This window comes from Bubalus kerabau, chromosome 4 (genome assembly GCF_029407905.1).
Source record: "Bubalus kerabau isolate K-KA32 ecotype Philippines breed swamp buffalo chromosome 4, PCC_UOA_SB_1v2, whole genome shotgun sequence".
In the NCBI taxonomy this organism is placed as follows: Eukaryota; Metazoa; Chordata; class Mammalia; order Artiodactyla; family Bovidae; genus Bubalus; species Bubalus kerabau.
Window position 1 is genome coordinate 90,940,341 of NC_073627.1, and position 22,561 is coordinate 90,962,901.

The following is a 22,561-nucleotide window of genomic DNA, read 5'->3' on the forward strand; positions in this document are numbered from 1 at the left end:
ACTGTGTGTAGGTGAGGATGTGGAGAACTGGAACCATCATACACCTCTGATAGCAATGTAAAGTAGGCAACCACTCTGGAAAACAGTGTGGCTATTTCTTAAAATGTTAAACTTAACTGACCATATAACACAACCATTTTACTCTCAAGTATTTAATCAAGAGAAATGAAAGCATGTGTCCATACAAAGACTAGCCCTTTAATACATTTAGCAGCTTCATTTGTAATACCCAGAAATGGGAAATTACCATTCTCCTCCCACAGGTGAGTGGTTGAATAAGCTGCAGTGCATTTGTACAATGGTCGCTAATCAACAATAGAAGGAAATGTGCTATTGATGTAAGTTACAATGTGGGTGAACGTCCAGATAATTGTCCTGAGTGAAAGAAGCCAAATTCCCTACAGTATGATTCCTTTTTTTTTTTTTTTAATAACAATCTAATCTATACTGATAGCAGATAAGTAGAGATTTGGGGTCAGGTAGGGGTGTGAAGGAACAGTTACAAAGAGGCACAAGGTAACTTTAGAGAATGATGAATATGATCATTATTGCTGCTTTTGGTGATGGCTTCATAGGTGCATCCATATATCAAAACATCAAATTTTAGACTTTATATATGTATCACTTATTATATGTCAATTATATCTCAAAAAGGCTATTAAAGAACTTCTATGTCACACCCCAGTATTCATAGCATTATTATTTACAATTGACAAGACATGGAAGCAACCTAAGTGTCCCTCAACAGATGAATGGATAAAGAAAATGTTGTATGTCTATACAATGGAATATTAGCCAGCCACAAAGAAGAATACATTTTTGCCATTTGCAATAACATGTATGGACCTGGAGGACACTATGCTTAGTGAAATGAGTCAAAGACAAATACTCATGTAAGAGATAACTCATGTTATCTCTTACAAAAGCAAATATAATAAAACAGAAACAGACTCACAGATATAAAGAACAAACCAGTGGTTACCAATGGGGAGAGAGTGGAGGGGAGGGACAAGACAGGAGTAGGGGATTATAGGCGGCACTAGTGGTAAAGAACCCGCCTTCCAGTGCAGGGACAAAAGAGACCTGCGTTCATCCCTGGGTTAGGAAGACCCCCTGGGGGAGGAAATGGCAACCCACTCCAGTATTCTTGCCTGGAAAATTCCATGGACTGAGGAGCCTGGTGGGCTACAATCCATGGGGTTGCAAAGAGTGGGACACAACTGAGCAACTTCACATACACATGTATCCCCTGGCAAAGGAAATAGCAACCCACTCCAGTATTCTTGTCTGGAGAATCCCATGGATAGAAGAGTCTGCCAGGCTACAATTCATGGGGTCTCAAGAGTCAGATACAACTCAGCAACTAAACCACAACCAGGGGATTAAGAGGTACAAATTACTATGTATTAACACCATTAAGTGAAATATGTTACAAGCAGTAGAGTACAGTTTCATTTTAGATAAAACTATATAATGTATATATTAATGACTAGGACAAAGATACTTGTGCTGGTTACTTCTGGGCTAGGCAATTATAAATGATGCTCATTTTCTTCTTTTTTCTTCTATTTTTTAATTGCTCTACAATGAAGATGTATCACAGTTATAATAAAAACTCCAACAAAAGTTAGTTTTCAAAAAATATCGATGCTAATGCCCTATAAATGATACTGTGAGGGATATTAGTCTTGGGCCTTAGTGGCCAAAAGAAATATTTAACAGAAGGCTGCAAAAGGGTTTAGGTGCTCTGGGGAGGCCTGAGACACTGTTGCTCTGAAAATGGAACCCTGTAGCCTACTGCTTGGGTCTGGACCACCACAGGGGTGGCTGGGGTGCTGGCCTTGCCTCCCAGAGCAGCTGGTGCTTTAGGCCTCCCTGCACAAAGAACAGCTGGAAAACAAGGACAAAAAAATTAGCATCTGCCTTGCCTGGGACAAGGGATTCAGTTAGACTGGGTCAACTCTGCTCGGCCGAGCCTCCGCTGGACATTTTCCACGTCTGGGTCAGACAGCAAAGAGTGTGAGGGCAGCAAGGGACCCACTCATCCGAAGACTTCATTTACAGCTATAGAAAGTGAGGCTCAAATGAGCCCATGGCCACTCAAACAACTTTCCTTCTTGAAAGCTGGAACAGTGGCTTGAAGTGAAATCAATGCTGTACTATCTGAAAACCAAAACAGCCATTTCTGGAGTGGACTCACCCTCTGGGAATCTTAACACTCAAACTGTTACGGAGAAGAGTTGAAGCTGACATATGGCTTTAAAACCCTCAAATCTCCCTTTTCCCCTTCCTCTCGTGAACACACAAGAATCCAGCCCGTGAGTTACTGTCCCTGAGTCACAGAACCACGGAGTTCTTTGAATCTGTTGCAGCAGATTGTAGTTGGGAGAAATACATACACATGAATCTCCACATTCACTGGCTATGATGGGGTTAGCAAATGCTTTTATCCTATATATCAATCACCACATGCTTGGTTGGAATGTTAAAACGAATTCCAAGGCAGAGCCTGAACTGAGTGAGTGTCATGATTGATTAGGGGTGTCTTGGCTGTGGAAGGGGTGATTAACAAATATCTTTACCACTTATTTCCATCCTGATCTAGAAAATCTGTTACCCTCAACCTAGTGTTTCTTCATTAAATCTCTCCCACTATTGATTACTCACTCTTACAGAATGTCAGGTTAATTATTTCAAATATTACTTTAACTACATCATCTTCCTACTTAAAAAAACTCTAAAGATCTCTCCTCATTTCTCACATAGAAAATTTACCCCCCTATATCTGATAATTAAACTGTTAGTAGCTCAGTTGTGTCTGAATCTTTGTGACCCCAATGGACTGTGGCCCACCAGGCTCCTCTGTCCATGGAATTCTCCAGGCAAGAATACTGCAGTGAGTTACCATTCCCTTCTCCAGGGGATCTTCCCAACTCAGGATCAAACCTGGGTCTCCTGCATCACAGGCAGATTCTTTACCATCTGAGCCACCAGGGAAGCCCCTAATAATTAAGGTCCTCCATAATTTGATGCTATGTATCACTCTGAGCAACCCTTCACAGAATATCCTCTCTGGCCTCTGGCTTATTTCCTATATCCAGAATACACACTCTGGTCAGAAAGAGCCACCAACAGGAGCTAGGGATGGGAGCTAGATCAAAGGGGAACATATGGGCAAACAGATCATGCTGAGTGACTAGCCAGGGAGGCCTATGACGGGAGGCTGTTAGAACGCTTGTGGTAAGGGTTGGAGTCACACTTGTGTGGACAAGCTCTGGCTGAGGCTTGCTCCCTGTGAAGGCCTAGTTTCTATCCCAGTTGAGCTGCCTTAAAGCAGTGGGGTCTTACAGCTGTTCCTGAACAGACACCTGATGCACATCCCACACGCTTTAATCTCTGGGTTCATGGCATCTTCCTCACCTCAGGGCCTGTTTTCTTCCATTTGTCTCTATTTGAATCCCCACGCCCATCCTTCAGTGCTCAGCATCAAAACAGAACAATGAGGCTCTGGCCTGTCTCCAGCGACCTGTTTCTCAGGGTCCTGATACCTGACACCATTCCCTGACTCATCTCCACAATTCCACGTGGCTCTCTCCTAGTTCCATGGTGTTCCCAAGTCCATATTGCTTATATGGACTTTATTGCATTCAGGGACTTTATGGATACTGCCTCTGAGATCTATTCAGGTGGAGTGGTCTGAATGTGAACGAGGACATTAAGGTGTCTCTTAACCATTAGATTTAAATACCAGTCTAAGGTAACAAAGCACCATAAACTAGGAATGGAATTCAGCAGCTTAAAGCACAATAAATTCTTATTGCCCATGGCTAAAATGACACAAAATATTATTCCAGAATAAGGGAGAAAGAAAGTAAAGCTATCATGGAAAAATATGAGGTTAACTTTTCCAGCATGCTTAATGGCACCTGAGTAATCCAAGAGTTATTGAACTTGAAAATAAGCAATTGCTGCACAGTCTGCTAATGACTGGGCAATGATAGTAAGTTATGACACTCCGTCGTGGTGATGAACCTAAAATAAAAGTTTACAATGCACACATTTAATCTGGAATAAATTCATCATTCATAACGCCAAAATAAAAAAAAAAAGAAGCAGGTTTAAATGCCTATGAATTCTGATCAAAGTGACGTGGAAAAAACTCAATACCAAGTTTGTTATGAGAAACAGAATAGGGCTACTCATTACTATATCTATGTTTTAGTTTTATCCAGATCAGAAACAGAAAAACCAGAAGCTTTTGCCATCTGCCTGTATGTATTCTTTGCTAATTTTAGATGTTAACAAAAACTGAAGGTAATCTTTCTGTGCTATAACCCTAAAGATACCAAGCCTTGTGGCCATGCTGATAAGTTATGATCAATATTATTGAGAAACCACTGGCTTCCTATCCCCTGTTAGCTGGCACAGAGAAGAGTAGAGGAAATTTCAACATTGAGTCAAAGGAAGAATTCTAGCTGCCATGACCAACATCTGGGGCCACATACAGTTAGCATGAAGACTTTTTCCATTTTGTAGGCCTGTTTTTCCCAGGCCTTTGAAGGCAGAAGAATTCTTTTCCATCTTGACCATATCTAGGGGTCATGCTGGGGGTGGAGGTTGCTATGGCATCCCCATGGCTCTGGAGTGAGGGGCCCAGAACGTGGATGCCCTAGAGCAAGTTTCTGCTATGAGAAGGTGTCAGCCTCATGGGCAATAACTGGGTGTAGGCGCCCAGTGACAGACGACAGGGAAGGTGCCCCTGGTGGAGCTACTGAAACACTTGCCTTGAGGAGTCTGTCTGGGTTCTTTTTAGGCCCTGCCTACAGAAGGAGGTTTATATAGACTGCCTGGATTAAGGGAGGTACTGATACTGCCGTTTTCTCGTTGAAAGCTGGTTATAGCTCTGTTGAGGTAAGAAGAGGTCATGGAGGAGCACTGGGATACAGCCGGTGATGGGGAGAAGAGATGCAGGAGCTGTTTTTCACTGTTGTGTCTGTTCTCTAAGTCCAGCACCATCAGTCTGACTGAGAGGATCTGGACTGTGGCACCAGCCCAAGAGGATTCAGAGAGGAGCCCTTTCGGACTCTGGCCAGGCTCAGGTCCAAACTAAGAACTGAATTCACCTCATATGGAAAGTCAGCCAAGTTTCCACTGGTAAATCTGGATTCTGTACACAATTTAGTGATTTCCTGTTGGCCACCCCCCACTGCTGCCTCCCTCCCACCTGCAAGCAGTCACCCATCCATAAATCCTGTCCAGCCCTGGATTTCTGCCCAGTGTTCCAGAGGGTTGGACTCACCAAGGAGAGCGGAATTCCCAGGATCCAGGACCAGCTGTGTTCCCAGTGGAGATGTCAGCACCGAAGGAAGGTTCAATCCAGTGGCTGAAAGCAGGGCCTTGATGTCGTCCAACTGTGTGGGGACGTGGGGGGGCTCTGTGAGAAGGAGGATGGGGCATCAGGCAGGTTAAAGCGTAAAGGCTGTGCTAAGGGGACAGGGAGAGGCAGCCATGCATGGAAGTGTGTCCACGTGTAAGGCAGGTGTTACTATTATTACCTCGAACATCACTTTGCCTAGAGAGAAGGTGTTCCCATCAAGGTGAGCCTGAATTTCAAACATACTACTTGATGTCCGAAACTGTACAGTCAGTGATAAGAATCAGGCATGTTGATTTCTGGAGTTCCTTCCTTACTGTATACCACCTTCTACCACAGGTGCTCTATAAACACATAGCTAATGGAAACTATATTATAAAGGCACTTTGAAAAAGCCAAAGCTTCTTCAGAAATATATGCCAAGTCCTGTGCTAAAATAATTTTCATCCCTTGTTTCATTTAACTCTTAAAACGACCTTTAGAGGGAGGAACTTTGTTATTGTCCCCACAGGCAGGGATAAGTCACAAGAATTTCTTATTTCTAAAGATCCTGTGAGTGGCTTTTTTTCTGGGAAGGAAAGGGTACAGTTGTGAGGTTAGGGATTCACTTTGTGATCTGGATTTTTATGTCTAAGTAAGACCAGAGAAGCAGTTCAGGGATGATGTGTTAGTCAAAATCTTGTAATGAGTCAGGGCTGATGTAACCAGGAATTAGTTAACCAGAGCTAAAAGTGACAGAAAGGGAAGCACAGTGGCTTGCTTATTAATTTCCTTGAGCAAATAAAGAGGCCAGCAGCTGCTGAATGCAGTGGTAGGGTGATCCCAGATTCTGCTGAGAAAGAAGCAGGACTCTGCTCCCTGCTCTTCCCGAGTCTCCTGGCGCAATGCAATTCACACTCCAATGCCAACGCCCACCTTTTTCTCTAGAGCACTTGTTGGAGTGGAAAGAGAAGGAGAAAGGTTGTCCTTGTAATTGATGGTCATTTCAGCAGCGTTCAGAGAGGGCCTGCTGTGTGCTTGTCACCGTGTTCAGTACTTGTTAGAAATGGTAAATAAGGAAGTCACAGTGGGGTCTGGATCCACTTCAGAAACATGCCTTCTGTCTACTCTGCCTTTGACTGCAAAGACCATCACGTACAGAAAGCAGTGATAAGCTTACATATTTATATATAAAAATTCAACATTATAAAGACATTATATATAGTCTATATAATTTGAAAATATTCTTTATGTGGTATAAGGTAAAAACATCGTGAATGGATTCAGGAACTCAATTTGAGCCATGGCTCTTTCATTCGCTAACTTGGGCAAGTCACAATCCCTCTAAGCTTGAGTTTCTTCATCTAAAAATGATTTTTTAAAAAATCGACCCTCATCATTTCCAAGGTCTCTTTCTACTCTGATATACCATGGTTTTAGGACTTGATACTGATAGTTTTTTCAAAGTTAGACTCTCTTTCTCTCATCCTTTTTAATATTCTTTCAAATATATTGAAATTGAATATTGAGGGAAATGGAGTTTCCCCCAATAATACAGAAATGGAATATTCCTTCAAGAGTATTATAATTTAAGAAGGCTTTGCTTATTTATTAATAGCCAAAAGGGGAGGTTATGGCCCATCTTTAAAACCATTGATCTTTCTGGGCCAAATGTCAGCCCCTCCTAATGTCCTTACAGCTTCTGTCATAGTTTACTTCCTCAGGGAATGTCCAGCTAATCTTTTGAGGGAAACTGTCAATTCCCCAAGGACAGAAGTCATCTCTTGTATTTACCCTAAAGCTCTACATGGGACTCAGTGGCAACACTTAATGAACAGCCATTCAGTGGCTATATGAACCCACGGATTAAAGTCGGCCTCATGACAATTCAATCCTCCACAATACAGGTTAAGTCATGGGCCTCATGAAACCTCAGCTTTACACATGAAATCCCTCATTTAAACATTAAGCCACATTTGGGGCTGATTAAAAAAAAAGAGAAATACTACTCCTATGTCCATAAAGTACCAAACATAATAGGAAATACCATTCCTATGTCCATAAAAACTAACAAACTTTGATGAATAAACAGGACTTCTAATTGAGGAAATTAAGAATCTAGTGTTTTTTTTTTTTCTGTTCAGTTTGATTAAAATGGGAAGACTTCATGCTCTTCAAACTCCACGTTCCCGGTTCCACTGAATTAGCATTGGAATGCTGCAGCTTTGGCTCCCAGGGCATACACACTTCATAGGCAGAGCTACATTAGCAGCCACGCTTCCTACACGTTCATCTCTGTTAGCAGAGGTGATCAGGAAGGTTATTAGAGAGGAAATCCCCACAGTAAGCACCATAACTCAGTGTGGGGCAACAGTCTGGGGCCCCAGGCTCCAGACGAGCAGCTCAGCCAGAAGAAACCCAACACAAAACAAATGACATCCTCCACGGAGCTGATTTTCTGCGGCTTCCTAATATGACTGGAGGTTTATGCAGCCACTGTTGAGATGAAGACCCACGTGGGTCTCTGTGAAATCTGAGTGGGCAGGGGTAGACTCTATGCTTTGCTATATCATCATTGGGGTGTGAAAATATGAGTAAAGTTTATTTACTTTCCCCTGTGGAAGGCCATAATATACATATGTGCGGTATGTAATTATTCATATTTCTCATCTTCCCCCCGCCCCAAGAATGATGTCTTTCTCTTAGTGAGATAACTAGCATACTTGCTCTAATAATTGCCTTAAAAACATTTTTTTTTTATGTGGACCATTTTTAAAGTCTTTCTTGAATTTGTTACAATATTGCTTCTGGTTTACATTTTGGTTTTTTGACTGCAAGGCATGTGGGATCTTAGGTCCCTGACCAGGGATCGAACCTGCACCCTCTGCCCTGGAAGGTGAAGTCCTAAGCACTGGGCCATAGGGAAGTCCCCTCTAATAACTGCCTCAAAAAAAAAAAAAGACAAAAACAGGCTTCTCTATCCCCCTTGATCAATGCCCAGACTCTGCTGGGAAGAGAAGTAGAGAGTCTGAATCTTGGTGTAGATGCAACATGACTGAGTCCAGCCCTGGGCATCAGTGAGTGCTGGATGGCGTCCCGGCAATTGCGATTATTTTTAAATAACTATTTTATGCCAGGAACTGTGTTAGACTCTTTAATTAGGGGTTCTTGAATCTGGTGGTGCTACTGCCTGAATGTTTGTGTCCCCCAAATTCATATGTTGAAATCCTAATCCCTTCAAGGTAATGATAAAAGGAGGTGGGGCCTTTGGAAGATGATTATGTCAGGAAGGCGGAGCCCTCATGATTGACATTAGGATCCTTATAACAGAGACCCCCGAGAGCTCGCTTGTCCCTTCTGCTATACAAGGGTGCAGTAAGAAGCCACCATTCTGCTGCCATGGAGAGGGCCTTCACCAGAGTCTGACCATGAAGGCACTTGGATTCTAGACTTTCAGCCTCTAGACATGTGAGGAACAAACTTCTGTTGTCTAAAAGCCACTTGTGCTCAGTTGGTCAGTCCTGTCTGACTCTTTGCGACTCCATGGACCCCTCTTTCCATGCCATTCCCTTTTCCATGTAAGTCACCCAATCTGTGGCTGTTTTGCTATTGCAGCTGGATTGGACTTAGAAGAGGGGTACACATGTGGACTTAAGGTGGACTAGAGTATGAACTTCCTAAAATTATATGAGAAATTTTGTACTTATGAATTTTTCTCAACAAGGTAGTCTATAGTTTTTGTCTGAATCCCAAAGCAGTCCTTAATATAGAAGGAGTTAAGAAAAACTGCCTGTTACCTCTATTTGTACCTCCCCTGCCTGCCCACAATGGGCAATCTTATTTTCTACACAGAGACTAGGATCTAAGGCTTAGCAAAGTTTAGTGATTCCCCAAGGTCACATAGTGAGTAAGTGGCAGACCCAGGGTTCTAGCTGACCTCTGCTTGGTTTGCTTGGCCCCTCGGTTTGTGTTCTCTCTACTGGGTGGCCCTAAGGTGGGGAAAAGGGAAGGAATATCGATTTTACTTTCATGCATTTAATTGGATCAGGGGCAGGAGGAGGTGAGGATGGGTCAGACAGTCACCCGAGTGGGGTCCACCAGGGGTGGCCAGCCTCATGGTATTTACCTAGAATCAGGAGCTCAGTGCTCTCAGTCAGCTCCCCATGCAGATTGGCTGCCCTGCAGGAGTACAGGCCCTGATCCAAGGAGGACACGGCTGTAAGCACCAAGGAGCCCTCGTGCAGAGAGGGAGGGGAGCCCAGTTTGCTTTTATTCCTGAACCAGGTGACTTCAGCTTCGGGCACACCTAGGAGGAAAAAAACAACAACAACAAAAAAAAAAACCGCGCGTCAGCCACCACATTCAGGTAACCTGGAGATATTTATAGCTTCTTGGTGGACCCGCCCCTGGGCTGCTCTGCAGGAAGCATCTGCCTGGGCGTCTTCTACGCTCCTTCGGCCAAACTAAATAGGTCTCTGACTTCTCAGCTGTCTTGAGATCTTTTGCCTTTAAAAGCTTCCAGAGATAAGGCAGGAAGAGAAAGACTGGTTAAAAGAAGAGGAAGAGGGCAGCTGAGAAAGGCATTTGCCAGGGTGGAAGGAGGTAACCAAAAGCCTTTGGAGAAAACACCTAAGGATGAAATCTATATTAGTGAAAATGATTAACTTGACAACTAAATGAAACAAACCTAATGTGGAATAAGAGAAGGCAGACTTGAAACAGCATACACTGTATGATTTCTTTTCTGAAAGTAGAAAAGAAAAACTGGTAACATCAGTTCCTGTTGTCAGCAGTCAGAGTGGGGGGTTCCTCTGAGGGACGGGGATGGAAGGAAGGTGCTGTCACTGAGAGTGGGGACAAGAAACCTGGCTGCTAGTAGCTGTCTTTTGACTTGACTATGTTTGGTAGGCTTGCGACCTTTACAATATATGCACTTTTCAGTATAAACATTATACCTCAGTAGGAAGTTAAATGGGGTCCATGGGGTCACAAAGAATTGGACATGACTGAGAGACTGAACAACAAGAAAGTTAAAAGCTACAGAATATTAATATATTCATGAACCAGACAAATGAAAGCTGGTAGATCCTTACCAGAGTTGGCACTCTATGCAGAAAACAAGCCTGTATTTTTTGAGGCCTAAGTATTTTCTTAGAAAAAGAGGAGATGGATCCATGGCATGAGGCTCATCACCACAGAAAAAGAGAGACTAAAAGGGAGTACTCTGCTCTCTCCTCAGTTCGAGTTTATTATTGTGAGGGAGCTGGGGAGAGTGTGCACGTCTGACTGGGGTGGGGTTCCTGTCTTCGGAAGTCAGGCTCTGTCCTCAAGGACTGTTATGCACTCGGTGCTTGTGTCCTCTGCAAATTCATATGTTGGAGTCCTAACCACCCTCAGTGTGATGTGGTAGGAGATGAGGTCTTGGAGATTTTTAGGTTTAGATGGAGTCTTCCTGAAGGGAGTGTCCACTGTGATGGCAGGAGTGCCCTCATAAGAAGAGGCCCTCGCTTTCTCTTTCTTTTCCCTTCCGTTTTTCTCTCTCTTTCCCTCCCTCCATCATGAGAGGACACAGCAAGAAGATGGCTGTCTGCAAGCCAGGGAGAGAGTCCGCCTCAGGGACTAATGGCCTGGCACCTTCATTTTGGAATTCTCAGCCTCCAGAACCATGAGAAACAAACTTCTGTGGTTTGAGCTGCACAATCTGTGGTATTTTGTTAGAGCAGCCTGAGTAGACTAAGACAAGGGAATGGCTTTCATTCTTGAGGAAGCTGCCCTGTGAGTGGCATGCTGGTCAGCAGTCCTCAGTTTAGGACAAGCCTGCTGAGATGGTCTGCATGGGAGGCTCCACGGGAAGCCCAGCTCTAGTGAGCTGAGAGACAGGAACCCTGTGGCATTAATTCACAGTCTCCAGGGAGTGGACAGCTCCGTTTTCGTACTTTCTAGCTTATTGACTCAGCTCACAATGTTTGCTCATGAAACTTGTGGACATGTATCCAGGGCATGTTTAGAAAGCCAAATCCACGTAAATGGGGTCAAAACCCAGAATAGGCAGAGCCGGAACTTTAGTCCTGTACTTTCTCAGAGCTGGGGATGGATTTTGCCCTTGCGGCAGGGGCAGCCTTACCCTTCGTGGGCAGCCTACAGTTGATAATGCAGACACCTTCATGGCATCACCTGTGTACCCACTGCTTGTCTCTGATGAATAAAATGTCCTCAGAGTCTACTCTGTAACAGCCGGCTCTCATCATGAGCCCTGGAGCACTTGCTGCTCCCGGGATCCCAATGGCAGGAGGTGGGGCTGGGTGGGAGAGTGCTCTCCTGTTGCCTCATTAACAATGAACTACTCTGCATGAATTCACTGGTGTCCTGGCTGCCCTGCTGCTTCAGGTATGGTTTCCAGTGGTGGAATGATAGCCTATGGTGGGCGGCCCAGGTGTTTGGCCAAACTGTAGAGCTTTTCTCTCCCTGTCTATAAGGAACAAGAGAGTGACCCTCTGGTCCTCTCTTTTCATCGTAGTGCAGATTACCCACAATTCAATGTGGATCCCTAGGAACTGGCGGACTGGCTGGAGGAAGGAGGCAGATCTGTTAAAAGAGGGGGAGACTTGGGTACCGCAGCCCTGATGCATCAGAGAGGGGCACACACTGTGATACTTGACGCTCAGGTGCACGAGAGGGGCCAGGCTGGTATTATTCTCTAAACACACCTGGAGTAAAGATGCAGGTGAGAGGCAGAAAGGCTGATTTTTCATTGCAACACCACTAGGGAGAGCAAGAGCATCACGATGCCCGGCCATGCCAGCTTAGACTGTGGACCCTGAACTCCGTTTTCACGTTGGGGGGAAAAAAAAACTCCATAGCCTTCAGGAGAAAGCCTCTGGGAAGTAAGTCGAAAAAACACCCCCCACTCACCCACCCACATCACTTCTCTCCTGAAAATGCAAGGAAAAATGAGGTTCTACAAACCAGCTTCTGCAAGTATTCACCCGTTTCCCCGCACCATAAACTGCTCACACAAAGTACCTGTCAGTGGCACCTGCCTTGGAGGAGGTCTGTGGGCAGCAAACGCACAGTCCCTGATAGGAACTGAGGCTGTTCTAGAGCGAGGAGGCAGAGTAAGAGGCATGGACTAGTGGGCTGTCAGTTCCACCAGCAGATGGGGGGGTGAATGCTGTCTCCATGATGGTGCCCACAGGCCATGACTTGTGTGTCTCCAGGGCCAACACTGTGTTTCCATGGTCAGCTGCCACAGCCAGACTTGCTGCTCCCCTATGTGACCTTCTTTGGTCAGGGTAGCCAGGGGGAGAGACAGGGATGGTGAGAAAGAGGAGGAGGAGGAGGGAGAGAGATGACCCAGGGACGGAGCCATTTCTCATGTTTGCAGGAAGTGAGTGTAAGCTTCTTCCATTCTTGTCATCACTCGTAGCCTCATGCCCTTATGAAATCAAGTCTGTTTAACAGGACAAAACAGAGTCTTTACCAATAGGGCTGAATCCCTCAATTGAGAGCAGGGGAGTTCATGGGAGAAATGGACATGTTGGGAATAATGAAGGTGGATGGAAGGGACCTCCAGTCTCTGTAAAACTGGGACCACAGCCGGACAGCAGTGCTGAGGGAGCCACATGTCACAAGGATCATTCTGTGACAGGCAGATTAGCAAACCTCTCTCAGACTCATTCAAACACAGACCTGCATCAATAATTTACCAATGCTGCTGGCGTCACATTTTGAAGGATTCCTGCCTGGGATTGTGTGCCTTAAAGAGAATGACACAAAAAAGATGCTTTGGAATGACAGCCAGCCCTGCCATGACTGATGGTGATGTATTACAAAGTTGGAACAAGGGAACAGGAAAAAAAAGAATGAGGCATCTTTTTTCTTTTTCTCTCAAGACATGACAATGATGCCTCAGAAAATATCATCAGCCCTCATACATACTCGAGTCCCTTGAAAAGTTACCAGAAATACATGCCTAACCCTGATGCTTGGAGTCCCGAGACATCAGGAATGCACTGAGGTCAGAAGCTATACATATCCCGAACACATTAGAGGAAGAAAGAACATTAACTGAATATTTGCTATAAGCCAGACATTTAATAAACATGTCATACATAATCACAAAGTTACCATGAAGCATTGTTTTTAACCCCATTTTACTGATGAGAAAATTGGGACTCAAAAAGATTATGAAATCTGCCCAAAGAGACATTCGTTTGGATTCCTGAATGATTACACGAGGATAGAGTCCCTCTCCACTTTGCCACCAATCAGTGACCTACAGATGGCAGGCAGGGATCCAAACTCAGTACATGTGATGCCATGAAACCCCATCCTAACAAGTACATGATACTGTCTGCCCATATACAAGATTGCCTCCTGTGAGAAGCTCTGAATTGCTGCGTGTTATTTCTGGTGTCAATCCTTAAATGCTTTCTGCTTTTGGAATTAACCTTTCTACTGTAATTGCAACATCAAGATTATTGTTAGGAGGGAAGTTTCTAGAATCCATTGTTAGTACACTTCTTGGTGAGAAGCTTATCAGGGTATAGAAGATGATTTTTTCCCTAACCTGTTGTGAAAAGACAGCACATTCTACAGAAAGAAATGTTTGAAAAATGACAAAAAATACACTCTACTGAAGAGCAAAGTCCAAAGCTATACCGTTGACAAGTTAGTTGGATAGGCTCCACACTCTGGACTCCCTGGTATGATCTGTGTCTAAAATAGGAAGTAAAAGGACTGCTTTTACTTTTCCTGCTTTGCGGCATATCTTATCAACAACACAGTGGTCTCCCTGCTGCTTGAAAGGATCAATAAATGAGTGTAGTCATAATGGGCTGTAACTTGATTTGATTATGAGGATTAGTGCTTTTAATCTCCACTGAGCTGCCAGGTAGGGTGATGCTATAATAATCTTTTTTTAAATCCCAGATAGGATATTCTTGTTAACTAGACCACTTGTTATACGTGGAAGGCTGCCTGCACCATGACACCTTGTCAACATCTTGAGGTGGGGCATCCACTGAAAGGCACACCTTGACATGATAGGTTCTAGAAGTTTCTTTAAAGGCTTGGTGCAAGACAAGGGAAGAATATAGTAACTTAAATGTCAATCTGAGCAATTATTCTAAAGAACCATGACAGTCTGGTAAGGAGGCTTTTAGTCTTCCACATTTCTTCACACTAACTGTGGCAGATGCTGACAGATATTCCTTCTTTTTCCTGGGTACCCAGCCTGGGCTTTCTTGGTAGCTCAGATGGTAAGGAATCTGCTTGCAATGCAGGAGACCTGGGTTCAATCCCTGGGTTGGCAATATCCCTTGGGGAAGGGAATGGCAACCTACTCCAATATTCTTGCCTGGAGAATCCCACAGACAGAGGAGCCTGGCGGGCTACAGCACATGGGATCACAAAAAGTCGGACATGACTGAGCGACTAATACCTCCTCCTCCTCAGCCTGGCAACATTCCCTGACAGCCTTTGGTAGCTGTGAGTGGCCATGTGACTAAGAAGGGATGTGAAAAGCAGTAAAGTGTGCTACTGGCTTGGCCAGAAAGTTTGTTCCGGTTCGCCAAGTATCACCCTTAAAACCATTCCAACCATTCTCTACACTTTGTTTTCTCCTCGTCTTATTGACAGGGTAGAGAGAACCTCTGGGGAGACCTTGGAAGGCATGTACTCAGGATAACAGGACCACCAGTGTCCAGGGATGCTGAAGGACTGTGAGGGGCAGATCCCCTCCCCTCCAGCTGACCAGGACCACTCTTTGGACTCCTAGGTAGGCAAGTAATAAACTTCTATTGTGTGTGAGTCATCAGTATACATTTGGGGGTCTACCTGTTACCACAGGCTGGCCTTTCCTGGCTACTACACTGCCCATCATTGACTCCTCAACTATTTATTTCTACATGACTAGTCCTGACAATTTTATATCTTAAGTAAGTCTTCAAAAGCTTCCCCTGTTCCAAAATGTACCATAACCTAGGAAAGCATAAGATTTAGCTCCTGCCCACTGTCCCCGCCCCCTCAACCACAAGCCACCCTACTCTCTTCTAGCCTCTCTATCTTACAGTCAAGCCAGCCACATTTCACTCCTTTAAATGCTTCATACTCTTTCTACCTCAGGCCCTTTGCACATCCTATTCCCAATGACCGAAACTCTTCCTCCTCCTCTGACCCCCTATCTCACATTCTGTTTTCTGAATTCTTCTCTAATGGAGAACAAGTATGGGAGTGGTATAAGAGACCAAATCACTTTTCAAGAAAAAGCCTCATCATACTTGTTGTTTAATGGTTTTTATGTTTAAGGATTGGGAATAATTTGTGAGTCTGCATTTTACATGTTGAAAGCATACATGTGCAAAAGGTATTTAATGAAAAACTGCGAACAACTCAAACATGTAAGGACATGAGTTATTCTATGTAAATTATGTACTATTCTTAAAATATACTATTATATAGCCATTAAAATTATGTCACAAGAGAGTCATAAAAGCCACTTGTAGCATCAAAGTAAAAATAGTTTCTTTTGCCATTTGGTATTATAGCTGTCAGTATTTCGACTGGAGACTCAGCTCAAGAATGATTTCTTTGTCCAGTAAATTCACAGACCAACAGTTTAATCAAAAGCAGGCTCTTGCCCATCTATGTTGAATAAAAGTGAAAGTGAAAGTGAACGTCACTCAGTCGTGTCCAACTCTTTGTGACCCCATGGACTATACACGTTTATGGAATTCTTCAGGCCAGAATACTGGAGTGGGAAGCCTTTCCCTTCTCCAGGAGATCTTCCCAACCCAAGGACTGAACCCAGGTCTCCCACATTGTAGACAGATTCTTTACCAACTGAGCTACAAGGGAAGCCCATGTTGAACAAAAACCTTATTTAATAAGAGGCATAATGACAGAGACACATTTATTTTATTTAACTATGATTAATACAAAGGGTCCTATGAATACAACTAAGTTTTCAGTAATGTAATGTGCATGGCCAGGCAAAAACTGGACCTTACAACCTAGGATTTCACTATCAGGTTACCAAGAGTGAATCTCTGGGTGAAGTTGGAGACATGGCGCCGGGTGGCCCAGAAGAGCTGACCAAAGCTGTTTCGACTTTTCTAGTTTTCCTGTGATAAATACTTCTCCACCTGAATTCTGGTTTTCTCAACCTTCTTCAGATGCTCAAGTCCTGGTTTTGCTGCCCTTTGCTTCCCACTCTTTTAGTCCTACCAGTCTCAACACTCAAGAGGAGACCCAATATGGTCCATTATATTGGGAGACCCATCTCATCTCCAGTTGGTGTTCTGTCTTCAAGGCACATGTTCCTCGAGATCAGATGGGGAGTGATGGTCTTGCATAAAGCATCTGGCCTTCACCATCAGTCTGTGTGCAGAGGGGCAACTCATTCATGGGACACCCTGATTGAGAGCATAGAGCCTGAAGGGATTTAGTTCTACAGGCTTTCACTGAGGTGGTTGGATGCACAGGCCAAGGGAAGCTTTACCAAGAAGAAGCTAATGTATTATGACAGAGAGAGATTTATATTTTGGGCTTCCTAGAGCTACCAGAAGATTTCAGAGAAAACCAGACCTGCCTGTTCTTAGGAAACAACATGCTCTAGATGAAGATCTGCCTCCTACTTCTTCTAAAGTGGATTCTCTCTGGCCTTATAAATCACAGGTGGAGGTGAACTTTCCAAAGCTGGGGCTGAGATCTAAGATGAAGAAATACACAGAACAGGGGGTGCCAAGGCCTGTCCTCTTTTCAGACAGGGTATGACGTGGGAACCTGGGTTGGGGTGCCACGGGAAGGTATATCTGATGAGGACAGCAATAATCAGGGGACTGTCGCTGTGCCCTGGCATGGGAGTCATCTATTTCCCCTTTGTATCGTGGCAGTGAAAACCCTTAGGGCAGACAGGCTAGCAGTTCACAGGAAGGGAGAATTGGCAGCTGAGCTGTGGGTGTTTTCTGTTTTTGAATTGAAGGTAAATGCCCTTATGAAGGGCATACCGCCACCTCCTCTGGTCTACTCCTCCACTTTATGACTTTCTGGTCCCTAGAGGCCTCTGAGTTTACAAGAGCTACCCAAGGGCAACACTTATATCACATGCCCAAGAGCACTGGCTGTTTTCATAAACAACTCCTACACACTTCTGAAAGGAGCTTCCCTGCTGACTTAGCAGTGAAGAATCTGCCTGCAATGTAGGAGACCTGGGTTTGATCCTTAGGTCTGGAAGATCCCTCGGAGCAGGAAATGGTAACCCACTCCAGTATTCTTGCCTGGGAAATCCCATGGACAGAGGAGCCTGGAGGGCTACAGTCCATGAGGTTACAAGAAGCAGACACTAAACGACCACCACCCGCCCACTTCGAATGTAAGCTCCAGGTTGCTGTTGGTCTCACCCCTGCCATCCACTCCTGAGCTCTCCACCACGACTGTCCTGAGTTTAGGCCCCTGGTACCTCTGCTGCAAACTACTGCTGTTCATCGCTAAGGCAAGAATACTGGAGTGGGTTGCCACTTCCTTCTCCAGGGGATCCTCCCCACCCTGGGGTGGAGCTCATGTCTCCTGCTGGGCAGGCAGACTCTTTACCACTGTTCCATCTAAACTACTGTGGGTTCATATATATATATATATATATATATATATATATATATATTTGGCTGCATGAAATCTCAGTTGTGGCATGTGGGCTCAGTTACTCCACAAAAATGTGGGGTCTTAGTTCTCTGACCAAGGATCAAACCCATGTCCCCTGCACTGCAAGGCGAATTCCCAATCAGTGGTCCACTGGGGAAGTCCCTAAACTACTATGGCTTCTTAACAGGCCCCTCTGTCTCAGTATTTTTTTTTTTTCTTCAACCTATTTTATACACTGCATGACCCCTAATGCCACTTCCAACCTGCTTTGTCTGAATTCCTCATCCAAGTGTTCAGAGTCTCCCATGGCACAGTTGCAACCCACGTGACTAAAGTTTAAGCCCCCTTTCCCACCCCATCTCTGAGCTCCAGGATTCCACTAGACCAAAGCAGTCACATTTCCCTTGAAGTCCTGCAGCTTCCTTACTTACATGGTTTTTCTTACATTCTTTAGTCCATTGGAACACCCTTTGTCCCCATCCTGGCATGCTCATGTTCCACCAGTATATGGGATGGAGATAAAAACAACCTCTTCTCCCTCATCTATCCCAGTTTTCCTCTGATCAACTTCAGTAGCACTTTCCACTTTCAGAGTGACTGAGTGTGCTTGACTTTCCCTAGTAGCCCCAATTCCCTGAGAGCAGAATTTGTACTATCCTTTCAGCCCCCAACCTAGCACAGGGCTCCATTAATATCTGAAGAAACGAATTAACAAATGAATGCATTTCTTACCTGCAGCTTGGCAGTTAATAGTCACATTCACGCCTTGCACCGTTTTGACGGTGCTTCCTACATCAACTGTGATTGCAGGCTCCTCCGTGTTGATCACCATCTCTCGGGATGTTTTCACTAGTGGCTTTCCTGAGGGTGAGACAGAATGTGACCTTTTATTAGATGGGGGGCTTTGGGCACTCCCTTGAAACATGATCGACAATGAAAAGGGATATACCCATCTTTTTCCACTGACCATTGTTTTCCTTTTCTAACTGTAACTATAAAAACCATCTTCCGATCTGCTTATCTAGCTACCACAGAATTGTCAGAAAAGAATAAGGATTGAAGTATCTGAGGCCAGAGCAAGGCAACAGTTGGCATGATTTGTACATCTTATCATTAAACTAACAAGGTTTAATAGATTCCATTTTAATGGAATTAAATTTTTGAGACAGTTGCAGATTCACATTCAGTTATAAGAAATAACATAGAGCAATACAGTGTACTCTTTACCCAGTTTCCGCCGATGGCAGTACCTTACTGATATCTTACGATGTAGGACCCTGGCACTGTCCTGACATTGACACTGACATTATAGATACTAGGACATTGACACTACATTTCCAGCGCCACAAGCTCCCTCGTGTTGATCCCCGCCCTGCCTTAATCCTTTGGCAACCATTAATCTGTTCTCTATTTCTTACACTTTTGTCATTTCAAGAATGTTCTATAAATGGAATCATACCGTATGTAACTTTTTTTGATTGGCTTTTTTTCTCTCAGAGTGACTCTCTGGAGATTCTTCCAGGTCTGACATAAGCATGGTGGCACGTATCAGCAGTTTGTTCCCTTTTACTGCTGAGTAGTATTCCATGGTATGGATGTACCAAGTATATTCAGCCATTTACTTACTGAAGGACACGTTGGTTGTGTCCACATTTTGGCTATTCCAATAAGCATATAAAAACATTCCTCTCCAAGTTTTTGCGTGAACATTTGTCTTCATTTCCTCTGGGAAAAATGCCCAGGAGAGTAATTGCTAGGTCACATGGTGGTTACATGTTTAGATTTTTAAGGAACTGCTGAACTGTTTCCCTAAGTGGCTGTATCATTTCACATTTCCACCAGTAATATATAAGTGATGTGGTTTTTCTGCATTCTTGTCAGCATTTGATTTTTACCTTTATTTTTATTTTTGAACTTTTAATTTTATGTTGGAGTACAGTCAATTAGCAATGTTGTGATAGTTTCAGGTGGACAGCAAAGGGACTCAGCCATACATATACATGCAAGGTCTGTGATATATTCTGAGTTAATTTTTGTATAAGGTGTGAGATTTAGGCCAAAGTTTGTTTTTTGCCTATGGATACACAATTGTTCCACGACCATTAATTGAACAGGTTATCTTTCTTCCACTGAACCACTTTTGCATGTTTGTCAAAATCATCTGGGTATATTTTTGTGGTTCTACTTCTGCATTCTCCTTCTGTTCCAATCAATTTCAAGATACCAATATCACACAGTCTTAATTACTGTAATTATATAATTATCTTGAAATTGATTCTTGAGTCTGATTCTTCCCACTTTATTCTTCTTTGCTATTCTAGTTTCTTTGCCTTTCCACATACATCTTAGAATAATCTTATCTACAACTATAAAATTTTGCTGTGATTTTGATAGGAAATACACAAACATATATCATTTTAGAGATAATTGACATCTTTACTGTGTCGAGTCTTCCAACCCATGAACATTGTGTGTCGATTTATTTATATCTCCTTTCTTTCATCAGAGTTTTGTAGTTTCTAGTACACAAGTCTTGTATTTGTTAGATTTATACCCAATTATTCTTTTTTCAAGGGATGGTAAATGATATTGTATTTTTAATTTCAGTGTTCATATGTTCATTGCTAGTATATAGAAACAGTTGAGTTTTATACAGCATGTAACCTTACTAAACTCATATGTTAGTTCTATAACTTTTTCTTTTTACAATCCCTGGTATTTTCTTAGAAGGCAGTCATTTCTCTGCAAACAGTTTTATTCCTTCCCTTCGATGTATATGCCTTTTATTTCCTTTTCTCAGATTATTTCATTAGATAGAACTTCCATCACTATGTTGAATAAAAAGTATTGATAAAAGTGGGATTTCAGTATGATGAGTGATTTTTCATTTGGAATCTGGACATTTGCATATCATGCTCTGCAACTTTGGACCTTATTAAAATCTGTTTCAGCCGCTGTTCTCTGAAACCACTCAGGTCGGGGAGAGGGAGGTGCCACCTGGTTACTCCCCAGTGGAGACAGAAGTCCATGTTCTCCTCTTGACCTCCTCTGTGACCTATGTGGGGGCTCCTCTTAACTGCTGGGCCTGGGCAGAGCTTCTGGCTCCCCCACCGACTCTGCTGTGGGAAGGGTGTTGTTACTGCTGGTATGGGCCAAAGTCCTAACTCTCCAGGAGGCTTCCTCTACCACCACCCCAGAGGGAAGAGGGGCACTGCAGGGTGAGGAGAGAAGCCCCAGGTCCCCATGTGATCTCCACATTGCACCCTTGTGGGGATTAAATCCATCTTCTCTGTCCAGGGGTCTTGGGGAACCGCATTCCAGTCTGATGAGGAGTCCAATCTTTCAATTCAGGCTTTGCTAGGATGGGTAGTGGTGGACCCACAGTTTTCTGTGGTGTTTGAAACAGAGCAGCATTTTCTGAGTTCACTGTCCTGCTAGGCTGTCCCTTTCCTGGTCTTTTGGGTAGAGGGAGCAAGCTTTAGTGGGGACTTTTTATTCTGTTTCTATTTCCTGACAGCCACCTTCTTCAGCTCCAAGTTTGAGACTTCTGATACAAACAAACAAGCCCCATCCCAAGCCCAGTGAAGTCACACTTGTGTCCTTTCTCAGCACCCACAGACCCTAGCCAGTCTGCTTTCTCCTCTCCACTCTCAGTCTTCTTACATTTTATATAGAATGTCTGGATTTTACTTGCATTTACCAGGAAGAATAGGGGAAAATCTATCTATGCCATCTTCCCAGACGTAACAGTTCTGCGTACATTATACTTTAATAGGCCTTTATCAGGTGGAGCTAAAAATACAGCACTTCATGTATATGACCATTAAATACAATGAAAAGATACATTTATTGAGCACCTTGGGGAAATAAGGGTCTACATGAGATCATTTTCATATACTCAAAGCTTAACTTTTTGTAAGTCAAATGGATTTAATTTTCTTTCATCCATTTTGTAGGCGAGATGATCTACAATGGCATTCACTCCTCTGTGCCTCCATTAACTGTGAAGAAAACCATCATTCTCCAATGTCCTTCAGAGTCTCACACCTGCTTTTCATATGCTGTGCTTTCTTCATCAGCTATTTACCTTTCCTTCCTGTGTACACTGCCGCATGGCCTCATATCAGAAGCCATTCCTCTTTCTTCTCCTCTTCCTTCTAATTGCCTTCTAGGCATAGGTTATTAGCTTTTAGGAATTATGTCCAAGGACAGAAACTGGAGAATGTTCTGAGAAGTTCACCTCTGAATATATGCACAGGCTTTCCCTGTTCCGATTGTTTAGGCACCTTTTCCCTTATTTCACCTATATTCAATGTGTTTGAGATTATGTATGTGCCTTTTCCCTTATTTAACTGGTATTCAATATGTTTTGGAGAAGGCAATGGCACCCCACTCCAGTACTCTTGCCTGAAAAATCCCATGGATGGAGGAGCCTGGTAGGCTGCAGTTCATGGGGTCGCTGAGAGTCGGACACGACTGAGCGACTTCACTTTCACTTTTCACTTTCATGCACTGGAGAAGGAAATGGCAATCCACTCCAGTGTTCTTGCCTGGAGAATCCCAGGGACG

General features: G+C 43.7%; 1 protein-coding gene across 1 annotated transcript in view; it reads right to left on the reverse strand.

Annotated features, from left to right (window-relative positions):
• Positions 1-22,561, reverse strand: part of ADAMTSL1 (ADAMTS like 1) — a 1,145,195-nt gene that overhangs the window by 94,681 nt on the left and 1,027,953 nt on the right. The window contains exons 24-26 of the mRNA XM_055577966.1: positions 18,725-18,853; positions 9,480-9,659; positions 5,300-5,434 (exon numbers count right to left, since the gene is read on the reverse strand). Coding sequence (XP_055433941.1) covers positions 5,300-5,434; positions 9,480-9,659; positions 18,725-18,853 — 444 coding nt within the window. The remainder of the gene's footprint in view (positions 1-5,299; positions 5,435-9,479; positions 9,660-18,724; positions 18,854-22,561) is intronic.